Source organism: Falco punctatus, assembly GCF_963210335.1.
Source record: "Falco punctatus genome assembly, chromosome: 1".
NCBI classification, from domain to species: domain Eukaryota; kingdom Metazoa; phylum Chordata; class Aves; order Falconiformes; family Falconidae; genus Falco; species Falco punctatus.
The window spans coordinates 118,219,052-118,240,825 of NC_137580.1; the positions used below are offsets into that span (position 1 = coordinate 118,219,052).

General features: G+C 45.7%; 1 protein-coding gene and 1 long non-coding RNA gene across 20 annotated transcripts in view; one reads left to right on the plus strand and one right to left on the minus strand.

Annotated features, from left to right (window-relative positions):
• Positions 1–21,585, plus strand: part of LOC308069331 (myosin-3-like) — a gene marked incomplete at its 3' end in the record, with an annotated part of 48,954 nt that extends 27,369 nt beyond the window's left edge. The window contains exons 30-42 of the mRNA XM_080401455.1: positions 733–851; positions 1,350–1,546; positions 1,751–1,934; positions 2,181–2,346; positions 2,991–3,115; positions 3,316–3,624; positions 3,710–3,913; positions 4,045–4,170; positions 5,483–5,653; positions 5,743–5,847; positions 5,920–6,015; positions 6,139–6,276; positions 21,451–21,585. Coding sequence (XP_080257581.1) covers positions 733–851; positions 1,350–1,546; positions 1,751–1,934; positions 2,181–2,346; positions 2,991–3,115; positions 3,316–3,624; positions 3,710–3,913; positions 4,045–4,170; positions 5,483–5,653; positions 5,743–5,847; positions 5,920–6,015; positions 6,139–6,276; positions 21,451–21,585 — 2,075 coding nt within the window. The remainder of the gene's footprint in view (positions 1–732; positions 852–1,349; positions 1,547–1,750; positions 1,935–2,180; positions 2,347–2,990; positions 3,116–3,315; positions 3,625–3,709; positions 3,914–4,044; positions 4,171–5,482; positions 5,654–5,742; positions 5,848–5,919; positions 6,016–6,138; positions 6,277–21,450) is intronic.
• LOC308069376 overlaps positions 13,905–21,774 on the minus strand; it is an 84,475-nt gene continuing 76,605 nt past the window's right edge. For 18 of the 19 annotated variants that reach the window (XR_013930357.1, XR_013930358.1, XR_013930359.1 and 15 more), the window contains one exon: positions 13,905–19,129. This is a non-coding gene — a long non-coding RNA (uncharacterized lncRNA). The remainder of the gene's footprint in view (positions 19,130–21,774) is intronic. The other variant, XR_013930371.1, reaches the window with a different exon arrangement.

Below are 21,774 nucleotides of genomic sequence, written 5' to 3' on the forward strand. Positions count from 1 at the left end.
TGTTACTTCAGCCCACAGGATAGAGGCTGATGTAGAATAAATGTTTTCCAGTCAAGTAACTATTGATAACAGGAGTAGGAAAGCAGAAGAAACTGCCTAAACCTGTGCAAAGTGGTAGAGAGCATTGAAGTTTTTAGCAGAAGACACGGTAAAATGGGCTGTGAAGAAAATGCAGAATAAGCTAGAGAGAGTGATACAACTTAAAGAGAAATGTCGACACCTAAAGACAGGATTTCCAGTTTCCCTAATGTTCTTTTAAGAAAGGATGTCAGTGTAGAAGAAGTTTAGGAGGGATGACAAACAAGAAAGGAAAGAGAAAGGAGGGTCTGAAACCACAGAGAAACTAAGTGCTATGCACTTAAGGAGTTAAAGCTGAGAGAATTGTGGGTTAAGCATGTATATATGGAGGTCTGAATGAACAGTGATTAAATCAGAATAGGAGTAACACCGAAGGAGATAAATAGGTAAGTGTTGAAGGAGACATACCTGTCTCATAGTTTCATTACTAACCCCTGCATTATTCTAAAAGTAAAGATGATGATAAAAACATACATGCAAGGAGAATGGTAAAATAAGAGTGGTAGAAGTGTTTACATAAAGGTAACAACTGATAAGATAAACAACACTGTGTGATTTCACTTGTCTGTAACTTATTTTTATTTATATATGAATGTTTTCAAGATGGTTAATCTGGACCAGAAGGTTCTGGAAACTTGTCTTCTCTTGTCACAGGTGCACTAACTCGTCAACTTGAAGAGAAAGAAACCATAACATTGCAACTGTCCAGAAGCAAGCAGGCAATTACATACCAAAATAAAGAACTTAAAAGACAGCTAGAGGAAGAGATCAAGGTAGTGCTGACTCCTGAGCACATGCTAAGGCTTTGAAATATACCAGGTCCTCAGTTTGTTTATAAAACATTTTTGGAAGTTTGTAAATATTGCCGCCTACAGTCCAACACAATAAAATTACTACTGGGCAGGATGTGTACAGTAACCTTGGGGTTTAAGTGCTTTGCTAAGGAGGTCTCTGACCTGTTAAAAGTGGTTTCCCTTTTGCTGATGTTTTTTAACTTTAAAGCTCTAGTCTATGTGATTTCATTTGCTTCTATAGCCCCAGGGAAGAAAAGCTACAGAATGTGCCAAGGTGAAAGCATCACTCTTGGTCTTTTCTAGTGGTAGAGCTGAGAAAAGTTTGTTGCAGCTGAAGGTAGCGGCCTGGACACTTATAACCTCTGGTCCTTTGTCTTTTGCCCAAGCTACAGTGACTATATTTTTAGCGTGCAAGGTCATGGGGTTACCTACAGGTTGCAGTTAACATAAATACTTGATATTATGGGTAATTTTTAGGCCAAGAACGCGCTGGCCCACGCCTTGCAGTCTGCTCGCCACGACTGTGACCTGCTGCGGGAGCAATACGAGGAGGAGCAGGAAGCCAAGGGGGAGCTGCAGCGCGCCCTGTCCAAGGCCAACAGCGAAGTGGCCCAGTGGAGAACCAAATACGAGACGGACGCTATTCAGCGCACGGAGGAGCTGGAGGAGGCCAAGTACATAGTAGATGAGATGAACTGTCCAGATGTTATCTACACTGTGTAGAATGTAGACCTACTTTTAGTAGCCTGACCTAAATTATTTTATTGGGGTTTGCATGCACACTTCATTAAAAAACTTCTGATATTGCACTCATTAAATTATGTACATAATACAATGATTTTTTTAATCATGTGCTTGTTATATTTGTATTTCTTAAGGAAAAAACTCTCTCAGCATCTCCAGGAAGCAGGACAGCAGGCAGAGGCTGTGAATTCCAAGTGTGCCTCCTTGGAGAAAACGAAGTTAAAGTTGCAGAGGGAGGTGGAGGATCTGAAAGTGGACATAGAGAGAGCAAACATGTTGGCAGCTACCCTTAGCAAGAAACAGCAGGACTTTGATAAGGTGATAAATAAACACAGTATATTTTCAATCTAGCCTTCTTAGAAGGCCAAACTAACACTCCCTGCATAAGTCAAAACTGAAATCAAGTCGAGTCTCACAGTTAAAAGCTCCTCTAGAGCATGGCAATAAGAATTTGTCCTGTTTTCAGAGACTGCAGTATTTATCTAGTACAGAACACAGCCACAAGTAAAATAAATAAAATACCCCTTTTCAGTACTAGCAGGAAATGAAATTGATGTCTTTCAGGTTGTGACAGAATGGAAGGGAAAGTATGAGGAGAGCCAGTTGGAGCGGGAAGCTGTCTGTAAAGAATCACACTTGATGACCACAGAGCTTTTCAAAGTGAAAAATGCCTATGAGGAAATCTTAGATCAGCTTGAAACAATTAAGCAAGAAAACAAGGCTCTCAAGCGTAAGTTTTTGGCTGTGGTTTCCCGTTAGCTGTTTGCAGTCCTACCACGACAGCATGCTCTACAAGCTCGCTCATGTCTGCAAGAGGTGCAGTAAGTTACAGGGCTCTGTCACTACTGTTCTGTCAGTTTAATGGGGAATACAAATGTCTCACCCAAAGTGGCCAAGCAAGCCTGTAAAGTGACTAAGCTAATAAAGCAAACGTCCTGGCTCTCCATTTTCTGCTGCAGAGGTGTGGTCAAGGGCATTTAGATGCCACTCCCAGATAAAGCTGGTGCCCTTAAGAGGCTGTGCAGCTCAAGAAAGTGAATTTTGTAGATGCACAGTGAACGTATAATGACGAGACCTGTAATGATACCCTGATGGCCTGTCCAGAGACATAAACACAGGCAGGTATCTTCCAGGCTGTCTGTAAGAAGGGCTGTGAAACCACACTGATGGCCCTGTGTTTATGTCATCCTGCATGATCTGGCTTTATGTTTTTATCTGTACATACATATATGTACACATACAATGGTGTAGGCATGTACGTGTGTGTATACATGTAAGTATAGAAGTATACAAAAGAGTTATTGAACACAGTCACAAAGCATAGAAGTTCAGCTTCTCTGACTACAACAGGCTTATGTCATTCTTATCTCTCAGAGGAAATAGTTGATCTGACTGAACAAATTACTGAAAATGGCAAAATGATGGGAGAGCTGGAGAAAAACAAAAAACAAGCTGAAGCAGAAAAATCTGAGCTGTGGTTAGCTCTGAAAGGGGCAGAGGTGAGTGAGTGTAAATATTTACTGGAAAAAGTAGAGAACAGTCTGAACAGCTTTCTGTTCTCTCTCCTGGGAAGTGGCTGTGTGCAAGGCTGATTGCCATGAAGTTTAGGAGTTTGTGTGAAATTGCTGAGTAACATCACAATGGCTATGTTCTCTAAAATGTTACTTTTGCATTTGTTTTCCCCCTTTTTCTTTTAAAGGCAGCTCTTGAGCATGAAGAGGTCAAAATCCTTGATGTCAACCAAGAACTGGCTCAGATTAAATCAGAAATCAACAGAAAGATTGCTGAGAAAGATGAGGAGATCGGCCAGTTAAAAAAGAACCATCAGAGAACTGTGGAGACAATGCAGGGTGTTTTGGATGCTGAGGTCAGGAGCAGAAGTGATTCCTTAAGGCTGAAGAAGAAGATGGAGGGAGACCTGAATGAAATGGAGATCCAGCTGAGCCATGCCAACCGCGTGGCTGCAGAGGCACAGAAACACCTGCAGGGCATCCAGGGAGCTCTCAAGGTCTTGTTTTACCTTTCTGCTTGATTTACTTTTCAGCACAGTGTCTGAGCAATTCATTAGGACAAAATTGGCTCCTCATATTTAGGACTCGCAGCTGCACTTGGACGATGCTCTGAGGACACAGGAGGACCTGAAGGAGCAGGTGGCCATGGTGGAGCGCCGAACAAGCCTGCTGCAGGCTGAAATTGAGGAGCTGCGGGCAGCCCTGGAGCAGACGGAGCGGTCAAGGAAGGTGGCTGAGCAGGAGCTTCTGGATGCCACTGAACGAGTGCAGCTCCTCCATACCCAGGTAGTTTGCTTTGCTAAGACAGACATAATTTTGGGTACAGAAATTCAGAGTAAAAACAAATAGTAGTGCATGGTCTCCATGTGTGAGAGACGTAAGGCAGAACTCAAAGCATCCCTTGTTCTCTTTCACAGAACACCAGCCTTTTTAATACAAAGAAGAAGCTTGAAACTGATATGGCGCAAATGCAAACTGAGATGGAAGATATTACTAATGCAGCAAAAAATGCTGAAGAAAGAGCAAAGAAGGCAATCGCAGATGTGAGGATATTACTGTGTTTTTCTCTTCAGATTTTCAGGGCTTCCCAATGGCATTGCTGCTGGGAGTTAATGTAAATACTCTTGCCACTGGACAAAGAACCAGTCTGTGGGCCTGGCTGAAGAGGCTACATGTCAGAGGAGGATTACAGCAACAGGGAGCTTGTCCGACTGGCAGAGGAGTTACTGGGGCTGTTGTCATTGTAATAAACTAAACCCACATTTATTTGGTCTAAAACAACTTTCTCCAGTGCTGCTTGAAGATGTAAACCACAAAAAATTCCTGCAGTATTGAAACCTGTGAAGTGTCTAATGTATTTATCTTTCCAAAATCCTATTTGAGAACTTTTCAAATGAGAATTGTGAATTTTCATTCAAAATTGGTGCTATATCCTCCTGTGCAAGGCCAGTGAAACTCAGCCAGGCAATAGGGTTTGTGTATTATGGGACCCAACCTGCTAACGATTTGCAATGCATAGGATCAAACCAAAATCTTGACACTTAAAAACATTAGAGTTAAAATAGAAGGAGAACTTCCCCACTTGCTCATGAAAAAAAAAAAAGGTAATTTGTGTTCTATTTGAATAAAACAGAAGTAGAGCATTACAATGAATTACACACACACATATATATTTATATATACTCATAAAATTTCTAATGCCATTATTCTATTCTCACAGTTTTCAATTTAGACCTTTTCAGGTATTTTGCTGCCAACGCACTTCGTTGAATTTTACATTACTTTAAAGTCACTCAGTATTTCACCAAAATGCTTAATTTGATTGTGTAGATATCAAATGTGCGAGAGCAAAGTATATTCTAGTTTTGTCTTAAATAACATAGGAAACAGCTGAAAACAATCTGCCTTGCAACACTACCCACCCAAGCTATTGTGGCAACAACAGGGCATGCTCTGAGGTGCAGCACACAGGTCCATCATGTTCCGCGTGAGTTATGCAGAGAAGCCTCTCAGCTGTGCCATGCCCTGCCCCCAGCTTTGCTGTGGTTCCTGCTCTACGCCATGGCACCTGGGTGTCAATGAAGGTCACAGTAATGACCACACAGTGAGACAGAGCATTTACCTGTTCTGTCATTCTATGCTCTGCGTGTGCAGCAAGGCAGATTTTTTCCCATCCTTTTTCCTACTCTTTCCTATCATGTGCCTACCACTAGCACATCGCAGAAACACCCCCCCAAAGTAGGACAGGTGGTGGCAGGAATGGTCAGCAGACACGAGGACTCAATCCTCAGATGGTACACAGCATGCATTGTTCTTCCACATTCTTCCAGTTTCTTGTGTCATCTCCCTTCCAAGGCAGCCGTGATGGCAGAAATGCTGAAGAAGGAGCAGGACACCAGCGCCCACCTGGAGAGGATGAAGAAGAATCTGGACCAGACGGTGAAGGACCTGCAGCACCGTCTGGATGAGGCCGAGCAGCTGGCTCTGAAGGGAGGCAAGAAACAGCTCTTGAAGGTGGAGACAAGGGTGGGTACCTGCACTGAACGTGGGTGTCAAAGATACTTTTCTTCCCTGAGTCATGTGTGAGGGCTCAAGCCAATTGATTGTTTCATCAGATCCGAGAGTTAGAGGCTGAGCTGGAAGAAGAACACAAACAATCTGCAGAGGCTGTGAAAATCACCCACAAATATGAACGGCGTCTCAAAGAACTTACTTTCCAGGTGAGCATAAATAGAAAGCAAGTCTTGTGATGCTTGGTCTCCCAAGGACATATACACATTCCGTTTCCACAGAATGAAGAACACAGGAAGAACATGATGAGGTTACAAGATCTGGTAGATAAACTGCAGATGAAAATCAAATCCTACAGGAGACAAGCTGAGGAAGCTGTGAGTCACTAAACTGAAGTGAATCCTTATCTACTGTTTTCTAGGACTGTCATTTTAAACGTCGTCTCTGTGCCCCAGCATGCTGCCGGATCATTTTTATTTCTTTTTGATTTGCCATTTCAGGATGAACAATCCAACACTAATCTCTCCAAATTCAGAAAAGCACAGCATAAGCTAGAAGAGGCTGAGGAAAGGGCAGGTATTGCTGAGAGTCAAATAAACAAGCTGAGAGCTAAAACCCGAGAAGTCCCCACTACAAAGGTAAGCCTTTGTTGCAGGAGGCAGGCATGCAGTTTGTACTGTTTACTTGAGCAAGTCAAGCAGTAGATTTGTGCCTTGCCAGTGGGTCTAGCCATCTTTCAGAAAGGACAGTTCTGGAAGGAAGGGACTTTGAAGGAAGGCTGAGAGGGTTAGGGTTGTTCAGCACAGAGAAGGCTCCAAGACCTTATTCCAGCCTTTCAATACATAAAGGGAGCTTATAAGAAAGACATTTTACCCGTCCTGTAGTAACAGGACAAGGGGTGATGGTTTTAAACTGAAAGAGGGTAGATTTAGATGGAACATAGGGAAGAAATTGTTTACGATGAGGGTGGTGAGGCACTGACACAGGTTTCCCAGTGAAATTGTGGATGCCCCATCCTTAGCAGTGTTTCAGATCAGGTTGGACAGGGCTTTGGGCAGCCTGGTCTAGTGAAATATGTCCCTGCCTATGGCAGGGGGGTTGGACTCGATGATCTTCAAAGATCCCTTCCAGCTCAAACCATTCTGTGATACTATGATTCTATGAATGTGGCTTCTCAGGCTCTGGTGCCAAGCATGAGCCTTTTGGCTAGTTTCATCACATTGGTTTCAGGTTTAAGAAACTGCCTCATAAAGTGAAAGTAGCGAGAGCCAACCTAACTCCAAAAAATTCTTAACCCAACCTTCCTGTGACTCTTAGGCAGAATTAACATTCTGATTGAGAAATACGCAGCAGCACTGTGTCCCTAGCTGAACTTCCCAGGCAGTTGTCTGTCTCCAACCCAAGACTGTTTGGTACAAGATCTAGAGCCTTTTCCTTAGTGTGACCTGAGCAGGTGTAACACCTTTTGACTTCACTAGTCTAGCTCAGTTTATGGTTGGAGATAAAATACCCTCAGTCCACATTTTGGAAAAATTACTAGCGCCTAGAGCATGTATCCAGGAAATGGCGAACCTTGGCTCCAGGCTGCCTTCTGCTTACCCACAGCATCCTCTTACTCATACAGCATTTTAATTCTGGAAGAGACACTGTGGAGAACGTGCTTTCTCCTGAAGGCTCTGACCTGAAACTCAATGGACAATGTTGGTTTTGTCAGAGGCTAGTGTGTGGCTTGCAGTGTGTCACTTCATGCCATGCAGCAGTAAAAGGCTTTGGACTTGTCAGGGCATCTTGCCAAGACCCCAGGCACCTGGAAGGCTGAGTCCAGGTTCCTGAGCAAAGACATGAGACTACCTTATAGAGGGAATACTGAGTATCTAATTGAATTGAAAGCCCAGACAGGAAGGAGATTTCAGATATATCCTATTGGGCACCCCCAGGTAAAGGCAGGTTGAACATACTGACTATGGGCAACTTTCTGCCCAGTGGGTCAATGCATCCTTTTACTCCCTTCCATGCTTTACATTCATTTCTGGAAATGCTGGGATACTTCTAGTCCCAGAGGACAGGGGTGCAGGTTGTTTGAGCAGTGCACTTCAGAAGAGCCAACAGGTTCTCCATTTCAGTCCATCAGTCCGACAGCATGACATTTGGTGATGTGTGGTCTTAAGGGTTACAGACACCGCTACCTTGACCTGGGCTTCACTTGCACGTCCTGGCTGGATGGTGCATTGAGACAGGTGATTTTAGGGATCAAAAGACTCATCTGGACATGTGTGGACTAAACAAAGTCTCTCCATTCCAGGTGGTGTTAGGAAGTGAAAAATGAGCTTCGTCTGGGATAACTGGAACTTAAATAAAGTGCCTTTCCAGCTGTGGATTTGCAGTAGCTAGAGCTACACTGGTAGGAAGTACTCTTCCATTTACTGATGAACAAAAACATTTTCTGTCACTTTGCTCTACCAGTGTCAATAAAGTAGATATCTGCAACTTTAGATGCTCCAAATGTTGGTGCTCAGGAATGAGAGTAATTTTCTTTCTAAGTTAAGCATAGTCAAAACTGTGGGTTCAAGTCTTACTGCTGCTATGATCGTGTTTGAGCAATTTTGTCCTGGCCTTAAAATCTAGGTGTTCTACAGGCTTCCTCCATACCTCCTGCTTGAAAGCAGATATCCAGACCTTGTTAAATGAAGCAGAGGATAAACTACTGTATGAGCAGATGTGGTATGTTAAAAATGCAATGTGAACAAAATTACAGCATTCATGCCTAGCTTCACTGCTCCTGTTGGACGGCAGACCTGTTTCTTCCATTACCACAAAATAATCAGGAGCCTTAGTCACTTAGCTGGCACCACACCAGGTCAACAGTTCCCTCATGTGCAGCACCGCTGAGATCCTACATGCCAGGCACATCTGGCCCACCTGACCTGCGGTCTTACTTCAGTGTGCAGAAAGGGGGGGTAGAGCTGTACTGTAGGTGGGACCCACTGCTGAACACAGCCTTGTCCAAACAAACAGCCCCCTGTTGCAGCCTATTAGTACATCACTTCCTTGCATCAGATAACCTGGAGATTCACATCTCCAGTCCAGGTTGCATGAACTATGAATGATATCTCAGTTTGAGAGCAAAACCTCGAGAGCTCAGTACCGATGGTACCACCTAGGAACCACTACGTAAACTAAGGTGGTGTGGCATGGCTTCCCACGTTGGCAAAGGCACTGCCATGCCTGCAGAGCACAGCAAAGCCAACTGACAGAGCAGTCTATCACCCTATCACTGCTTGGACTCCAGGAGTTTGAAGGCCTCTGATGTTTCTCTTTTTTCCACATATTACACAATGGTTGAGGTTGGAAAGAATCTCTGGAGGTCATCACGTCCAAAACCCCCTCCACACCCCCATCACTCCACTCTGGCCCCAGTGAAAACACAATGTACACATGCTTTAGAAGTGTCTGATCTTTCATTTATTCTAGTAAAAGCTGATTGCAATGTATTTTCTAGCAGAGATGTTTTACTTGGCACCGTCAGTTCTCCCTGCTGCCTGGGCCCTTCTGTTATTCACAAACACAAGCTCAGTTTGTTTGAGCTCTTTAGTCTGCACTCTAGGATGGGTCTCACAGGACCCTACCCATTGCTTCTTCCTTTATGTGGCTGCTAATGAACTTGTGATCACTGACTGGATTGACTGGTACTGCAGGCTGGGCTCCCCAAGTGTGGGAGTAAGTCTCAGAATCATTGGGACAGTGTCTGCATTGCTTCCACGTGTTGTCTGGGTTCTGACCTCACAGCTTCTGGTTGGACATGCTGTTTCATGTAGCTTCGCACAGTAGTTTAGTGTCACAAAGAGGAGTCTCTCAGGGGTTCCTTGCTAAATCTAGGTCTGGTTGTTGCTGCTGGGGTTGTTGTCAGACTGTACCGCAGAGCATCCCTTTCTAGGTAGTTTAGGCCACCAGTGGCATTTTCTTTTTTTTTCTTTTTTTCTTTTTTTTCTTTCTTTTTTTTTTCCAGTTGTAAGATTTAGAGCATATGATATTGGTAGAAGGTGTCTCAGTTACTGACAATTTCCTTGGCATCCTTTAATAGCTGGGGCATTACAGGATTGCAGGTGAGATCAAGAAAGTTGGGCATCTCATTTTTATCTCCTGCATTCAGGCATATCTTCTTGTGTCCTGTCTCAAATCCACACTCCAGGACACTGAGGAGTTGCCATGTTCCCGAGTTAGCAAGTCTGTGCAAGCATCACACTTGTGCAGTATCTCTCTGAACCCACTGGGACAATCATGTGTAGTGCTTTGATTATTATTCTCAACCTTCACAACTGTTCATTATGAATGAGTCAAATGCCAAGATGCTGTAAAGCCTGTGGCACTTCCTTACTTGGGTCCTCAAACCAGATAGCTTGCAGACCAACTCTGTTGTCATCAGTCAAGTTGCTCACTCTGTCCCAAGACCTGGGAAGCAGATCATCTGGAAACACCAGCACAGGGATTCCGATTTGCTCAAACATTTAACTTTTGCCCTCAGATTCCCAGCCTGAGATAGAACTATTGCCAGGTTGAGCAGGGTTTGGGGTTACCGATTTCTCCTCTCACCTTGTTCTCCAGAGGTCTGTGAACTACTGCTCTAGTTACAAAGGGATTTTCACATTTCTTTAGGAATATTTGATAATGATTGTTATGCAATGGCCCAAGCTTTCCTATCCTATCACTCTGTCCAAAAAATAACCTCATTAAATACTGAGTTGATGAGCTGCAAGATCTTCAGCTTGTCTGAGAAACCTGTAACTTTGATAAACCTTCTCAGACTAGGCATTAGTTTCCTCAAAAACTGTCCCCACAGCATGATCCTTTCAAAAGGGGCCTCTATCCATTGTTCTGGGTCTGAGATTGTGGGGAACGAGAATCAAATGTTAATTTTTCAGAACCTGAGCCTCATACATGGCACCAAGATGTGCGGGCAAAGCCTTTCTCTTTATCGCCAGCCTGATTGTCAGGTGAGCAGCTGAGGAGGGGCTGTTCACATTGCCCATACCCAGCTGTACTAGCTTGTGATAGACACAGGAAGATGCCCAATGAGCATAGAGATGCCTGGAAAAGCCAGATTGTTGGGGATTGTAGGAGGAGTCAGTTTAACTCATTAGGCTGCTGGAAAAACAACTTGCCCATGAACGAACAGTTGTGCTCTGGTCTGCCAGCTGAACCAAGTCTTCATCTGCAGGAGGGCTGGACATGCCTGAGAATGGCTGAGAAGGCTGGGACTGTGCCAAGGAGCCTTCTTCCAAAAGCTAGCCTCAGATCCATCCCCTAAGGGTGTGGGGTTGCATTTAGTGGCAGCACTTTGTAAACTACTTAATATACATTCATTCCCCTGGCCACTTGTTCCTGCCTGCTAATGCTACTGTGCATCAGTCTGGCTGAATGTGGAGTCCCAAAGGAGACTGACTTGGCCAGTTGATCCAGCTGGAAAACTTCTCTCTGAGAGAATGGTTTGTTTTACCCCAGAAAGCTTAATGTGCACGTCCAGTTTTCACAAAGCAACAAAAATGAAACAGAAATAAAAAATAATTTGGACTGAAAGAAACCCATACCAGAAAAAGAAAGAGAATGTTAAAGGGACGGGAATAAGATGGGGAGGGGATTTCTGACAGCTAGAAAGAGGGAAAGAGGCCTCTCAAACATCCAAGATGCCAAAGAGCCATGCAGAGGTAGAGTGCTTCAGGTGGTAGGAGGTGAATACGCTCTTGGATGCAACAGATTTGTGTTTCACTTGTGCGCAGTTACACATCCCCTGGCATCGCTCTGGCTCTCGAGGATGTGCTTGCAAATAAAGCAGGCAGCCGTGTGCCCGAAGCTCGGGGACAGGTGCACACCCTCAGGCAGGACTTGCCGTAAGCACGTCTGGGCAGCGCTGAGGGGACTGAGGCCTGGCCTTGCGCCCCCGGCAAATGCACAGCTCCCTCCTGGGCTCTGACGTCCCACCAAATCACCCACCAGCCTTCACGAGGGTCATGCCCCGAGGAGGAGACAAGGCCACAGAGAGCTGTGGAGGTGGCCCATGCCAAGAGGATCAGCCCGTCATTTGTCTCCCTTCATCCTCGGTGTCAAAAGCTCAAAATAGCCCTGCTCTTGCAAGGCTCCTGTGCGGGGTCACGCCTGTTGGTGTGGATGATACGCTTCCACTAATAGCACTCGAAGACATTCCTCAGCGGGTAGGTTGCCTTCTATATCTCAGCACGACGTGCTGCCATGTAGGAGCTGGACAACTGGGTTGTGTCCTAAGACGGCAGATACTATTCTTACCGCAGAGGGACTTGCTCCAGCACAGCTCCTTTCCCAGCCGCAATGCTAAAGATCAGAAGCAGGCCTGATTGTGCTCTCCCCGGCAAGAATATAAATCAAAGCGGCCCCTCTGCAGTCGGTGCAATGAGGCTGTGCTAGACCAGCACCCGGGTGCTCGCCGTGCCCTCCTGGGACGTGCTGTGCCCCGGGGAACACAGCAGCCGCCCAGGTGCTTCCAGCAGCCATTTGGGGCTCAGCTTGGGATGGATGGGGGCATTGCTTCCCCTGTAAAGCAGCAAATTAAAGAAATGCTTGTGGACCTGAAAACCCATTTATTGCTGATCAGGAAGAGGCTGCAGTCCACGAATCCCTTCCCTGGCGAGGAAGGCAGAGGCAGGGCTTGCTCTAAGCTTGCACCAGGACCAGCAGTGTTGCAGAAAGCCACATTCCCCCCTCTCAGCCAAGTGGAGCAGTAGCAGCTCATGAACTTGTTCAAACTGAATAGAAGGCTGAGGCCCCAGTGCATTAAGTGTGATTGCAATCAGCTGAACTCACCTTCAGGTGACTCTTGTTGCAGAAAAAATTAATAAGCTGGTAAGTGGGAGAAGGTGGAAGTAGGAGTAATCACAGTGCTAAGTGCTAAGGTAGGGTTGATGGCTGAGGTTCAGGGGGCACTTTTTTGATCTTTAGAGCTGCTTGACTGTAGGCAAGTGGGGGTCAGTCTCTTCTCCCAGAGAACAAGCGACAGGACAAGAGGAAATGGCCACAGGTTGTGCTGGAGAGGTTTAGATTGGACATTAGGAAAAAAACTTTTTCACTGAAAGGGTGGTCAGGTATTGGAAAAGGCTGCCCAGGGAAGTGGTGGAATTGTCATCCCTGGAGGTGTTAAAAAATGCATAGATGTGGTGCTTAGGGACATGGTTTAGTGATGGACTTGGCAGTGCTGGGTTAATGGTTGGACTTGATGACCTTAAAGTTCTTTTCCAACCTGAATGATTCTGTGATCCTATGAAATGGTGCTGAGGCATGTAGGGAGGAGTCTGGGAGGAAGAGCATGAGACATATGTGAGGAAAAGTGGTAAGTGGTATGGTAGTGCAGGATGCGGGAGTGGAAGAAATGACAACTCAGCATCAGGCTTGGGGAGGAAAGGCCAGGAAAAATCTGAGGGGAAACTGCTGGGAAACACTATAATGTTAATCTGTAAATGACAACCTAACTCGTAACCCACCTTGTAAGAGCTTTGTAAAGCTGAATTTTACTTTTTAAGAAATTATTTACTCTATTTATCTGTAAAGTGGCATGTTGTTTCATTGCTACTGCACATGGCACATACATGTCTCATCGCTCAAGCCAATGCACCAAGCTGTGGGGAGCTCGCTGCACTTCAGAGAAGGAAGCGTCCTCGGGCAACATCTCCCAAACCCAGGAGCACTAGCTGTATTGGGAGGAGGGAGTGAGCAGCTGTGTCTTCCCAGGCATTTGAAGACTTGAGGGACTACTTGTAGTCCCCAGCTGGAGCCTGGAACGCCCAAGCACAGCCAGAGCTCAGCTGCCCCAGCCGGCTCCCCAGGCAGGGGAGGCAGCCTGGGTTGATGTCCATCGCCAACAGGAGCTCTCTCTGGCAGGGGGTAAGTGGATAGGGATGGTGCAGAGCGGCTCAAGTTTTGAGTTGTTGCTGTGGCCCACTCCACAGGGACCTATCTTGTGCACAAGTTTTTTTGAAAAATCTTCCAAGAGAAAAAAACAACAACCAGCCTTGAAGTGGAGGAGAAGATGGGAGCAGAACCCAAGTATCTTTGAGCAGTGCTAAGTGGTCCTGCCTATCCTGGGAGGAGGTGGTAGATACGTAACAAGGAAAGGAATGGATTAGTGGTTCTGAGCTGGGGAGGGATGCATGCAGGAGGAGCAGAGGCTGGGGAAAAATATCTCCACTGACAGCCACTGCTATAAAGCTTGCTGGATTATCAGGATCAAAGTGGAACACTGATGTGAGGAAGATGAATTGCTCACTGCTTTATGGAGAATGAGGGTCATTTTGCATTGACACTCTATCTGTGGAGTGCTGCTGCCTGTCACCTGATAAGGGCTTGTGCAAAGGTCTTGAGAAAAACATCAGTCTGTAGTGGCCATAAACGAACATCTCGGAGAGAAAGTTTAAAATAGATGCAGCTGATGGGCTCATATAGAACTGCTGTCCCGTATGGATGGCCAGGGTGCTCCTGAGCACAAATGCAGCGTTCAAGTAATAGCAGAGCAAATAGCTGAAAACATTCCCCTTCAGAAACTTTTTGTCAGTGAAGTCAAATTCAAGAGTTCACGCTGTTAGTTCCTGTCAGGAGCCCCAGGAGAGGAAGAACCACCTGAGCCTTGCTGTTAGGGTCTCATGGCTGTGGTCTGCCTCCCCCTACCCCCTTGCCAGCAGCAGAGCCCCAGTGGCAGCACGGTACTGGTGGAGAAATGCAGTTCAGCACAGAGGAAGACTTTGGGAGTGCAGCCCGGAGAGGTACAGTCCAAGCTTAACCAACGTGCGAGGCAGACAGCGGTGTGGGGTCACGGGATGGCTCTGCTCTGAGACCTTGCACCCCCCAGGTCACTGGCCACCTGGAGGCATTTCTCAGGGAGCAGCGGGTGCTTTGAGGGACCTGAGGGACTGATTTGGAAGGAAGGCAACATAGGCCTGCGTTGCTCAGCAAAGCAGTGGTGGAGTGAAGTTGGCACTGCATCTTGAGCTGCAGAAGACGTAGCATATGTTTTCTCAGGCCACTGTCCTGATTGAGATGTGAAACACCCTGGTTGCTGGCTGTCTGGTGGCACATTGCTCTTGTTGTCTTCTGCTGGAGCTGTTTACACAACTGATTTGCCTTTCAAATCAGGGGGAGCAGGGACTTATAGCCTTCCCTCCGCTTCTCAGATGGATGCAGAGAGAAATTCAGGAAATGTTTAGGCTGACCACCAAGGAAATCTGTCCGCCAACATAAAATAATGAGACTGTTGACAAATTTCCTGTGGATGCAAAAGGAACTTTTCTGTAATGTAAAAAGTTAGTTCGGAAAATGTCACTAGAAAATTCTTCTATGTATCCTGTTGGTAACTTCATTGCAATGACTCTGGCACTCAGAAAATCCTATGGTAATCCGGTGGGCTGTTTTACCCTTGAAGAGTCTAATGCTTAAAGTGAACAAGTTAATACAAATTCCACACCAGTATATTTCCATTTACAGCACTGAAATCTGCCCAGAAGTGGAATTTGTGCATCTGTCACAGATGAGTGTCAGCCTAAGAACATATCAACTCATTGGTCTCTTTTTTAGGGTACAGTTGTTGCTAGTGCTAATATTATGCACCTAATCCTGATTTTCCTTCCCTCCCCCTTTTGCCACTTGCTCTCTTTTTTCTTTGTCTTACCCAGAGGCATCTTAGCCTGCCCACCCCACTCCCCTGCTCTGTAACAGGAGCCCCTCAGCTGCTTTTGGTGGGTGATAGAAAAGGCATCCTGAATGTCACCTCCTCTTTCGCTGGTGTTTTCTGCGAGTGTGAGGAGTCTGAGTAATAGCACAAGTCTGACACTCAGTGAAGAGCTGCTCACCTCCACGTACAAGTTGGCTAATTTACCTGTCTCTCTGCTGCTCTGTTAGAAGGGCTGTGCTGCTCTTAAGTCTCACCCACTGTTATTTTGCTGAAAGTTGTCACCCTTGTAAGGCAGGCTGTCTGATCATCAGTTGTAAAACCTCTTTGTGCAGATGAAATAGAATATCAGCTTCTCTGTCCATACAATTACTCTGAACCATACATAGACCAAACCCTATAGGAATTCTGTCTCTGAAAATGACCAGGATTAGGAGATAGGAAGGCCACTAGAATAGTAAATAATAGTTGCCTCCAAACATCAAGTCGGTGCTCACTGGTGGCCACAAAAGGCAAACAGAATATTAGGAATTATTAGGATCAGCTAAGAACAAACCAGAAATCATTCTACCAGGCCCACAAACTGCATGCTGTCTGCAGTTTTGGCCTGTGCAATTAGGAAGTGCACAGAGAAAGACAACAAAATTGATGGGAGCACTGGAGAGACAAGCTGTCCAGACTGTGACCTTTCACTTTGGAAAAGGAACAACCAGGTGGGAAGATGATATGCTTACATAATATTTTAAATAATATGGAAAAAGTTAAATTGGATTTTCACCAAGTATCCAGCGTATACTCATGCACATAATACCAGCTGGACCTTTGCTCTAGGCTGATATGGCTGGCTGCTTGTTCTCAAATCTATGAGACTATCTGTGCATGACAGGGTTGGTTGTTTTTTTTTTTTTTTTTCTGCTCTGGCTTTCTCACAGCTGGGCAAGCCTCACAGATCTTGATTGTTTTCAGCTGGAATATGGATGCATAGCTGCTGTTTCATACCCTCTCAAATGGGCTGAAGGTAAGTTCTGTATGGCAGCTGGAAAAGCATATTATATGGGAGTAAAAGTCTCTGAAGACCTGGGAAAAGGGAAAGAAGGGAGGTTAAAAAAAAAAAACCCTACTGTTTAAGAAAAGCCTTCTTTAGGCAGCAATTTTCAGAAGCAGGGGATGTATTCACATAATGATCACAGCAAAATGGCTTTGCCTATGCCAGAGTTCTGCAAGATGCAGAGCATCTTCCCAGATGCCCACCATGGGAAGGCATGCTGGAGCAGTGGGTAGTGCTAAACAGCTGTTCCCAGAAGCCACAGCCACAGCTTTTCCGCACCTATCGCAGCAGCAGCAAGCCTGGAAAGTCAACAATCTTCCTACACTTACCTGTTCAAGCTCAGCTACTTCTACCTCCCTCCACAGGAGCAGGCTGATCCCAATGCTTGGCACTGATATTGCTGTAAGACCCCCTTTCCTCAGGCGCTGTTTATCAGATAACACTAGTAATGGAAGGGAGAAGATAGCTTGAAACAGCATCAGGCTGTCTTTAATTAGGAAGCATCCTAGAGCTATAGCACTTGCCTGAGGGAGTTTTGTTGAACAAAATAAAAGAAAGTGAAACTGGTGTTTGTTCTGAAGATGTTTGTCCTGCAATCAGTTTCTTTTGTACCAGTGACTAGGCAGGGGGTTCGTCTGGAGATTTTGAGGGAATATATACTAATTTCTCTGAAAACAAGTAACAGATGCAGCAGACAGACAAAAATCCTTGAGTTTCACAATACCAGCTCATATTTGGTTGTTATGAGAGGAACCTGACTTTAGAAGGATGTCGAAGCAAAGCTGCTTGTCACCAAGTCTGTCATCTATGTGACACAGTGTTTAGAGACAGTTGCTAACACATCAAGCATAGATGTGTATATAAGCACTGAACAGATATATATAAATTCTATGTTATGGAATATGTACAGTGTTTTAAGAGGGTCTGCAGACCAGTCACTCAGCAAGCTGATTAGGTTGGAGCAGGACAGAATAATCCCCAGTAATTACCTGCGCAGGGATGATTTCATTTCACTTTAGCTCTGATGTGTGCTCAGACACAGCCTCCATGTGGGGGGACAAGTAGGCCACTGAGACGGCCAGAGACTTCTCAGGCTACACATAAAGATAGTAAGAACATGCTTATGCTTCTGTGTCCTGTTATTAGCAATGACACAGAAAATACATTGCTGTTTCCCATGTGTGCCTTCCTTGGTTTTGCTCTAGTCACATGACTTTTTTCACCACCTTGCGGTCGTTTGTGCTCTAGAAGGCTTCACCACGTGGGCGGGACATGCAGAGAGTGGGTATTTGGGGAGACTGGGATGATGAAAATGTCTCAGGTGTGAGAAAGCCTACATTTTCCTTTGGTCTCGCCCAGTACAGCCATTCAGAGAATCACACAGAATCACAGAATGGTTCAGGTTGGGAGGGACCTATAAAGACCATCTCATCTAGTCTACTCCCACTACAACTAGACATTGTATAATCTCATTTCCTTCAATGTTATGATATGGTCAGAAATAACACACATTGGCGATGTTAGCTGCTGTTCACTGTATCATACAGACCTTTTCTGATAAATGTTACCTAGGGACTCAGAATGAAAAAGGTTTGTACCAGTCCCTAAATTCCTGTAACAGGACTGGGGAAATACTTACCAGCATACAATTACCTCCATGAATGTGTCCAGCCTCTGGTAACAAAAGGATCCTCTTGTATTCTTCCTGCCCTGTTGTTCCTCACTTGGTGGAACTTCTTTCTGATGTGATGTGATGTGCTTTGCTGTCCCAGCGAGCACCACAGTTCTCTGCCTGCCTGCATGTCATGCTGTTCTTCAAGGACTGAAAGCTACTGAAGCCTGCTGCTGCTGAGGACGTTTCTAGATGACATACTTGAAGCAGTGTTCTGGAATTGTTTTTCTGGAGGGATGTGCTTTAACAATTTCCATGGAATTAACTGTCTCCAACAATGCAGTGAGATCCAAGGTTCATGCCCAGTGGTCTGCTCAAGAAAAACTGTTTTTCAGGATTCCAGGAAAAATTTTGTTTCTTAACACAAGACATGAAGCTGCAGATACCTTCTCTGCTTAGCTCTGAGCAATTGTCTATTTTGGATGGATAAAGGGAACCTCTACATTAAAGCCACAAAGATGCTGTTGCAAAGGAACATCTGGAGGTCTTTAGTTCAGTCTCCCACTTCAAATGGATCTGTTGCCAATGTTGGTCAGATCAGTCATGGCTTAGATTAGCCACACTTTTTGGAGAAAGGCTCCACAACCTCAGCTTGATGACCCTGAACGAACGTGAGGGGGAGGTTCCCGCTAGCCAAGTCTGTAGGCACCTTTCCCCTCCTCAGTCTGCTGCCTAGCTAAAAAATATCTTCTCACTCCTTGTCTCTCAGCTAACCATAGGGATCAGGATAAGAAAATACACATCTTAAGGGCTGGCGGAAAGTGAGACCGTTGCCTGAACTCTGTCTCAAGAAGGTTCTATTTTCAGCATGATTGAATCCTTTCTCCTCCGTGGGGAATGTGAGCCTTGCTGGCACTGCATTGCTCTGCAGAACAGCCTGTATCCAGACGTGGCTTTCAGTCTGCCTCTTCTCTTTTATCTGTGCTGTGGTTTGCTTCTGGCCCCAGTGGAGTCCAGCATGAAGAGATGAAAATAGGACTGACAGAAAATTAATGGCTGACAGGGAATGTTGCATTTTTCTTTTTGCATTGAGGCACTTGCACTTCTTACAACAGTTTTCTTCCTGTACAGGTTTCTCCTTGGCTGTGCCTGGATGCAGGAAACAGGGAAGAGTTTTCCCTGATGTAATTTACTGAGATCTACAGAGTTAAACTACAGTGGAATCTGGATCATCTACCTCAGATTAGAGACTGCTTCTTTGTAAGAAGCATGTAAGAAGCCACTATGCCAGTGTCATATAAGTGATATCTGGGTGGGATAGATGAGCTTTATAGATTAAAACAAATCCAAAGCAGGTGCTCAGTAGCTTAGAATCCATTTCAGAGATGCTTATGGCAGCTGACCAAACACTTCTTTTTGTGAGCTTTATGTCATACACTAGAACACTGAACACTGGGTTATTCTCCCAAACTTTTTTGCACTTTCTCCTGCCTTGTCTTCCAACCTCCACAAACTTAGTCCAATTGTCAGGTGTGTTTTCCCTGTAGACATTCACCGAGAATTTATATACCACCTGAAGCCATGAAGTGAGGGCCAAGTCCCTGAAGTAGATGGCAAATGGTTTGATCCCTTAGGCCAGCGTATGTATTCTTGCTTCTGTGGACATTATATTGAACCTACAGACATCTTACCGTATATGTATGCAAAGCGTGGAGTTTACTGGGGGAATGCAGAGGTGCCTGTGCACTTTGCTTGCTTTGCTTTAAGGTCACAAAGGATTTTGAGCTGGAAATCCACACATGATTTAGTTAACCCAATTATCAATACTGGTAAACATGGTAGTAAGACTTGAAGTCTTTGTGACTCTGCCATTTCTAGGGCCCATTTAACATAAAGTGTTTTCTGTGTTAAGGATAGTGTGCAACTGGGTACCTGTTAGGTGAAACCCAGAGGTCAGTACTGGGTCCAATAGCGCAAAAGGAGTGCAAAGCCCTGTACCTGGGGAGGAACACCTCCATGCATTGGTATACAGAATCAAAGGTTCATTTAGGTTGGAAAAGACCTTTAAGATCATATGCTGGGTGCTGATGAGCTGGAAAGCAGCTTTGCAAAAAAAATGACCTGGGGATCCTGTGGACACCAAGCTGAACATGAACCAGTAGTGTGCCTTTGCTGCAAAGGAAGGTGTATGGTGTCCCTGGGCTGCATTAAGAGGAGTTTTTCCAGAAGGTCAAGGGAGGTGAACCTTCCCCTTGATCTGGTGAGGCCACATCTGGAGTGCTGTGTCCAATCCTGGGCTCCTCAATATGACAAAGATGTAGAGCTACTGGAGAGAATCCAGCAAAGGACCACTAAGATGACTGAGGGCCTGGAGCATCTCTCCTATGGGTAAAGGCTGAGAGAGCTGGTACTGTTCAGCCTGGAGAAGAGCAGGCTCAGGGAGATCCCAGCAATTTATATTAATACCTGAGGGGAGGGTGGAGGATGGAGCCAGGCTCTTTTCAGTGGTGACCAGTGACAAGACAAGAGGCAGTGGGCAAAATACGAAACATAGGAGGTTTCCTTTGAAAACCAGGAAAGATTTTCTTTACTGTGAGCGTAACTGAGCACTGGCACATCCTGAGGGCACTGTCCCAGCCTGACAGCACTGCGCAAGACAGGCTTGTTATGTACTGCTGAGAATAGGGCCCCACAAAAAAGCAACAGTAGCTGCTGCCAGAGGATGCTGCCTTTACAGTGCACATGTTAGAGCTTCACTGGGAATGGGAGACTAGAGCTCCCTCCCCAACCTGATGGGAGAAGAGCCCCATCCTTCGTGCCCTGGAAGAGCCCTCAGCCGTCCCTTGCTTTTCTTGCATCGTCTTCTTAACCCCAGGCTTTGAGCTGCCGGGACATCTCTGTCCTGCCCTCAGCCAGGACAGGTAACCACTGGGCTGCTGGGCACCATGTGGCACCCCAGCACCCTGGGTACTCGGTCACAAGAGCCCCTCAGAGCAAAGCCTGCTGGGCCCATGCTGGCGGCACAAGTTGCGCTCTGGGTCCCGCTGGAGGGAGGTGCCCTCACCAGCACCCCTTGGTGACTGACCCCAGAGAGGCAGGGCTTTAGATGCACCCGCGCGCTCACCATTACCTGGTGGCTGGCTCTGGGCTCATCCTGGGCGCAGCACAGGGTGTTTCCATCAGCCTTGCCAAGCCCTGAGCATGGAGCCCAGTGGTGAGCTCTGGGTCTGGGCTCCAGCAAAGCAGGAGCTCCTTGGAATGGGCTTTACAAGCACAGGACTTTGCCTGATGCTGGGTATAACATCAGATCCATGCACCATTTTCCTAATGTTGCCCATGTGTTATCCACTGAGCTCTTTCAATAACCAAAATGCCAATGACCAGGGGAAGAATGTATTTAAACCTGACAAGATTTAAAGCAGCTCACATGACAGTGCCCCCTTCCTAAAACTAAATCTGTGTCTCTCCAGGACTACCAGAAAATCCCGCTTCCCTCCATTCTATCAGCATTGCAAAAGCATGCCTACCACCCCCAATGCTCTAGTAAAGGTATCACTGTGTTTTTTGGAACTGTGCGAGCATGTAAATGTGCAAGATATTTGTGATGCAATGGAAGAGCTGGACTGAGCATCTGTTGGGTGCAGAGCATCTGGGTCTGCATACTGAGGTGGGTTGTTTGCGCATAGGTCAAATTATTTGTATAGGTATGGCTGACTAGAGGATTTCTGTATCGATTGTAGGTTAGAAAAAACCCTGTGGGGGCTCTTCCTAGATCAAAGTTAGCTTTCCTAGGG